General features: G+C 40.3%; 1 protein-coding gene across 2 annotated transcripts in view; it reads right to left on the bottom strand.

The window, feature by feature from the left end:
• Positions 1–971: 971 nt before the first annotated feature.
• Positions 972–6,737, bottom strand: part of BUD13 (BUD13 homolog) — a 23,101-nt gene continuing 17,335 nt past the window's right edge. For both annotated transcript variants that reach the window (XM_011383192.2, XM_011383193.2), the window contains exon 10: positions 972–1,381. In XM_011383192.2, coding sequence (XP_011381494.1) covers positions 1,288–1,381 — 94 coding nt within the window. In that variant the 3' untranslated portion in view covers positions 972–1,287. The remainder of the gene's footprint in view (positions 1,382–6,737) is intronic.

Raw genomic sequence — 6,737 nt, 5'->3', positions numbered from 1 at the left:
TTTAATTATGAAGTCATCAAAGTTATCACATCTTATGAATTGTGCTTTGGGGATCTTTCTCCTCACCCCAAGGTCACAAAGACATAATCCATTTTTCTTACTAGCTTTAGCATTTCACCTTTCATTTAGGTCTTTAATCACTTTGGAATGTCTTTGTTTTATATGGTTTGAGGCAGGGATCCAACCTTATTTTTGTCCATATAATAAGCCAATTTTCTGAGCACCATCATCCATATCTTCTCCACTAATCTGTGATACTACCTTTATCAGGTCTAAGTAGCCATGTCTATTTCCAAGTCCAGTTTAGCACTAACTTTTATTTTCTAAGAGGACAGATCTATTACGGTAAAGGCTTCACTGATCCAGTAGTCCCCCCTCATCTGCAGGGGATCCTCCAGTGGATACCTAAAACCATGGATAGTACTGAACCTTACAAACACTATGATTTTTCCTATATATAAATACCGTTTCACTTAAAGGAAGCACTTCACAGCTTCACTTTGGCACATCCAAACTGCCAGCCAGCATCCCTTTTCTTGTGCTTTGGAGCCATTATTAGGTAAAATAAGGGTTACTTAAACCACAAGCACTGCGATATTACAACAGTCGATCTGGTAACCTAGATGGCTACTAAGTGACTAATGGGCGGGTAACATTATAGCACAGAAATGCTGGACACAGGGATGATTCACATTCTGGGAGGGATGGATCAAGACAGAGCAAGATTTCATTACGCTACTCAGAACAATGGGCAATTTAAAACTTATGAATTATTTCTGGAATTTTCCATTTAATATTTTCAAACCACAGTTGACCATGGGTAACTGAAACCACAGAAAGCAAAACTGATGAGGTACTACTATATAGTGCTTTCTGGATTAATGAAAAATCCAGCTATCACCATCCATGATCCATGAGGGTTCAACACTAGCTTGCATTCTTCCCAAAAACAGAATACCCAGTTAATAAAGTGATTTTAAAAAAATAAATGTATGTTTATTTAAAAAAAACTTAACCAAGAACAAATCCTGGGAGACTAAGAAATCAATGTTTTCTTTGAAAGCCGGCAACGGCCAGCATTAACACCTGAGAAGTTACAGGTGCCTCTGTCCAAACATCAGGTGTCAAATCTTCTTCTTCTCAAATGCTAGTAGTCAAAACTGGCATTCAACAAGTTGCTGGTCTGTGTGGGCCCTGAATATTAGCATAAACAACTGTTACAGCTGGATATGTGGCTACCCTATGTCCACTACCACAACCACAGCCACCCTCACAGCCTCAGAAAAGTTACATATCCTCCACACTCCACTTGTAGGCAAGTTCCTCCACTGCCTTCTTGCTGGCAAGCCTGGCAAAGCGCTTCTGTTCAAATCCGTTGGATCTGCAATCAAGAGATAATAATCAGCCAGAATCATAAACTGGACACTTATTTTTGAAAAAAAGAGAAGAGTTCACAATCTAATGAATAAGGAAGAAAAAAAGGGAGTCCTGTGAAAATATTTAAGGAATATGCAATAGAATCAAAGGGGCAAAATATATAATTCATCCTCTTATTAGCCCTTGTCAGATCTTTTTCTCAGTCTTTGACAACTGTTTCAAGAATTTACCACTCTCTAAAAGCCCAACTCACTCTCGGTCAATGTCTACATCTTATATTTTATCCATTCATTACATAAACATTGAGAGAATTCTATTACACAGTAGGCACTGTGTCATGAAAATGAGTATGACAAAGCATCTGTCCTGATGAACTCAAAAATTAGTAAAGGAAACTGACATTTAAACAGATAATTCAAATAAAATGCATAAGCCATGACAGAAGTATGCATCGGGAGGCACAGAAACAGAATGGAGATCTTACTCAGCTTGGGTGGGAGATGGACAATAGTCAGAAAAGGCTTCATGGAGGTGGCCCCTAAGCTAAGTCTGAAAAACAGAATTAACTAGAGAGTTGGAGGTGGGGAAGGCTGGAGGAATTGGGAGGGTATTTCCAGACAGAGCACAGCATGAGCAACTACAGCAAAGGCACAAAAATAAGAAATAGCCTGCTACATGCAGGGAACCCAAAGCAAACTGGTATGGAGCCTAAAGTATGACAAAAGGACTAGCACAAGAAAAAGTCAGAAAGATTAGGCAGAGGCAAAATCATAATGAACTTTGTAGGTCATAGTAAAAAGCTTAGATTTCATCTTGTGGGGATAGATTTAAAGCAGGAGCATAAACTGCATTTCAAAGAGATCACTCTGGGGATGGGACAGGAAAGTTACTGCAATGGTCCAGCCAACAGTGATAAAGAAGATAAAACAATGATAAAGAAGATAGACAGAAAGAGAGAAGACATAGTAGGAATTAGTGACTGATTAAATATATAAATGCAAAGGAGAAAAAGGTAAGTTTGACCCCCAAGTTAATAATTTTAGTGACTACTAAATGAATGAAGCTACTACTAATTAGGGTAGAACAAAAGAGTAGTAGGTTTAGAGAAAGTTGATGAGTTCAGTTTTGAATACATTGCACTTAAAGTGCCTTAAGTACATATCAATAGAGAAACAATGCACAGCTAGATAACATCAGATTGAATTACAAACACAGATTTGGGAATCATGTACATACAGATGGTAAATGAAAGTAACTAGATGATATTCGGCCAGAGAGAGCAGATGGAGTTGAACAGCTAAGGGTTACAGATGGAACCCTGAAACATTTAAGGGGTACGCAGAGGAAGAGAAGCTTTTAAAGGTGGCCAAGAAGAAATGAGAAGAGAAAAAAACCAGGAATAGAGTGTCATAAAAGTCAATACAGGGATGAGTATCAAGGAGTGGATGTCAACTCCCTTCTAAAACTGTCCATCTCTCTGTCTCATATAAACTTCTTGAAAGAGCTTGCACTCACTGTACTTACTTTTCATTCACTCCTTAACACATTAGAGCCTGGCTTTTGTTTCACTATGCCACAGAGTTAGCTCTCTTTCAGGTCATCAATAACCTTCCTTATTGTCAAATTTAGTGATTTCTCCCTCTCCAGAAATCAGTACCAAGTCCTGCCATCTTATCTGTAAACACTTCTCAACCTACTCTTCTCCATGTCACAGTACAGATCTTCATCACCTGTATCCTGGTCTACTGCAACAGCCTTGTATGTTGTCTGCCTACTTCCAAACCTGTGCCTTTCAATGCTTCATATTACTGCCATAACGATTCCTCTAACTAAAGTGGAAAAATGCTGTTAATTCTTCAATGGCTTCCCTTTGTCTCTAGGATGAAGACCAAGCTCCTCAGAAATGCTTCCAAGGCCTTCTGTACCAGGCCATGATTACCTTTCCAGTCCATCTCATAGAACTCCACACTAATGCTACACAACAACAGCAAACTGCTTATGACTACTCCCTCCCCTTACATGTCCTTCCTTTCCTTCTTATCTTGGCTGGTAACTGACATCCATTGAGACTAAGCTCCTGTATTACCTCCTCTATGAAGCATTCCCTGGACAAATTCTTCCTTTGTATGCCCTCAAAGCACCCTGAAAATCCTCTATAGTAATACTTATCAAGTAGCATTGCAATTCTTTACTGCTTGTCTTCTCCTCTAGATAGAAAGTGAGTTCCTGGGCTCAGGGACTATATCTCACTAGTTGTGAGACCCTGGCACCTACTACCTAGCTGCTTAAAGTTATAACATGTATGCTAAGTGTCACTTGGAATAACAGGCTTCCCTCTTTCCTAAAGCTTTCCCTAAGGGATGAGTAATGGAAGGCGCTGGGAAGAAGGAAAGTTTATTGTGAATGGCACCATCTCCACCCTTAAAAGCATGCGTGGTATTCTAGAGCACCAAGGAAACTACTGTTTTTCACCTTTGGGAATAAGTACTTAAGAGAATCAGCCCTAGTTTGATCACACAGATAAAAGACATATGAATAATACACCAAACCCACAGTAGAAAGAGCTTTGGACCAGAGAATCATGAGCCCAGGATTCTATTTCCAGCTTTATCGCGTGAGCTGAATGACTCTGGGTAAGTTGTTAAATTTATCTAGGCCTCAGTTTCTCTTTTAAATAATGGGAGTTAGCTTAATTAACCTTATGAGTTTTTCCGACTGTAACATACTATAGATTTATTCTAGAAATATTCATTTGCAGTGGGCCAAAAACAAAACTAGAAAAGATGACAAAAGAATAAATGATCAGGAAGAAAGCAAGGATGAAAAAGGGAACCAAAAGGAAAAATCTAGGAAAAAATAAGAACGAGAAGTGGAGGAAAATTTCTGGGAGAGATGGAGAAAAATTAGACATCAGTAAAAAACTAGGTCAGGGAGAGTTCTAAGTTTTGGGTCCAGGAATTAAAAAAGAATACTCAGTAGAGCAGGGAACATCTTTAGGACTGTGGATACAAAAATATCTACTTCTGGTTATATGGTAAATTAGTTTTCTGAAAAATCTTCTTGCTACCAAAGAGCCTATATATAGTGAGCTACAAACCAAAGCAGGATGCTAGCCTGAAAGGACAACCATCCTAAGAACACCTGTCACTATGAGGAACCAGAGCCTTGAATTTTGATGGCAGCTTCAGAGACAGAAGACAATGCCTTACACCCATACAAGGTAAAGCAGTGGATTCCAATCATGCAGAGGAACTTAATAGACTAATGTACCCTCAGACAGCAATTACAAGATCTAGACAAAATATAAAAATACAAGCATTTGAAAGTACTTGAAGGCTTGGAGGGTGACCAAAAGCAGACAGAATCAAGATGGGAGTCTATACATGAAGAGAGATTTGTGTGGCTTTTTGCAGAGGGACACTTGCCACTCTACATAGCTAAGGAAGACAGAAAGACACAAGCTTATTGGCTTGAGGCATCAGTGCAAAGGGGGCAGAGCCGCAAAAGGGATGAAGCTCCAAGTCTGTATATAAACTGCTCCCAAATCCTCAGCTAACTGCTAAACTGTGCTTGTACAAGGGAAACGCCATTAGGCCCGATGAAAAAGCAACAGCTAGAAATTAAAAAACTAACTAGAATTTTTAGCTGCTGCCCACTGCAAAGGAGACAGAGTTTGGAGTTCAAAAACAGCCAAGTTAACTGTCTACTGGAATAAAAGTCAACATACTTCAGAGGAATATGACAGAATTCAAAGTCTCTACAACGAATCATTTATAATGTCCAGTATACATTTAAAAATGACCAGATATCCAAAGAAACACTAAAATGTGATCGAACTCAAGAAAAAGTTATTAATAGAAAACTAATCCTGAGGTGACCAAATGTTGCAATTAACAGACAGGATTTCAAAGCGCTAATTATAAATATTCTCAAGGAAAAAGAAAAGGTCTCAATGAATAAACAGTTGAGAAATTCATCAGAGAAATGTAAACTATCAAATAGAAATTCTAGAGTTGGAAATACAATAAAATAGCTTAAATGAAAAATTCATTTATGGGCCTAACGGATTGGAGATGGCAAAGAGTCAATGAACTTGAAAACATATCAAGAGAAATTATCCCATTTTAAGAACACGGAGAAAAAAAGAGAGATCAAGGACCCGGGCAAAGTGGCGGAGGTGATAGATGCTTCGTTCATCCCCTCTTGCGACCACATCGAAGTTGAGACAGAAACACAGTGCAAAACAGCAAGCACTGTTGCCCTGGGTATCTAGAGGAACAGAAGCCCTACAACTAGGGACAGAAATAAGAAATCACCCTGCAATGGTTGGAGGTAGGAGCAGAAGAAGATGCAAGACTGGCTGAGTGGGACAGAGGCTACAGCAGCCGCCTCTTAAAGGGGCCATGTCTGTGAGCAGACTTTCGTGGTGACCGACCTGCTCGCTCTGAGCACCAGCGCTGAGTGGGCTGCTCAGGTGACACCAGAGACTTACAGGGGGACACTGAGTTGTCGGAGCAAGGGCCAGAGGCAAGGCTTTCTCCCAAGCATAAGTGCTGGCGGTATCCATTGAGCTCTACCCTGCCTCCCATTGTGCAGACACAGCACTGCCATAGCTGAGACGTCATCAAACTAGATTATAGAGGTCATTCGCACCCAGAAGAACTGGGTGGGAATGAAACTCTGCCTCCCCCAACTCATGGCCCTACCCAAGCCACATTCAGTTGTGTCCTCAGTGACACCTGTGCCACTTGCTGAGCAGCACCAAACCTCACACTGGTAGCAGCTGACCTCGGTTTCTAGTGTGACTTCTTGAAGCAACTATAAGCACAGCATCTGTGTAACGCTTGCTGAATCTTAACAGATGGCCCCAGAGGGACACAGGCTGGGGCCAAATTTAGCCTGTAGCTGAACCCCTCTCAGGACTGTGCCACTGGACACCTACCACACAAAGCCACACTAATAAGACCTGGAGACTTGGGAGCTTTGATTAGTACACAGAAACAGACAAAGAAAGGCAGCCAAAATGGGAAGACAAAGAAGCAGAAACCATATGAGAACAGAACAGAGATCCGGGAATAATGGAGTCAAACAATCTAACAGAGGTGGAGTTCAAAACACTGGTTATAAAGATGCTCCGTGAAATTGAGGGAAGTGTTGATGAACTCAGTGAGAACTTTCACAAAGAGATAAAAACCATAAAAATGGAAATGGAAATTATGAAAGGGAACCAGTCAGAAATGAAGAAAACATTATCTGAGAGGAAGAGTATATTAGAAAGAATCAACAGAATGGAGGAAGAAGAGAATCAAAACACGGATATAGAGGATGGGGAAACCAAGGACACTCAATCAGAATGGCGA

Source organism: Pteropus vampyrus, unplaced genomic scaffold (assembly GCF_000151845.1).
Source record: "Pteropus vampyrus isolate Shadow unplaced genomic scaffold, Pvam_2.0 Scaffold505, whole genome shotgun sequence".
NCBI lineage: Eukaryota > Metazoa > Chordata > Mammalia > Chiroptera > Pteropodidae > Pteropus > Pteropus vampyrus.
This window is presented reverse-complemented; position numbering and strand designations above follow the sequence as displayed.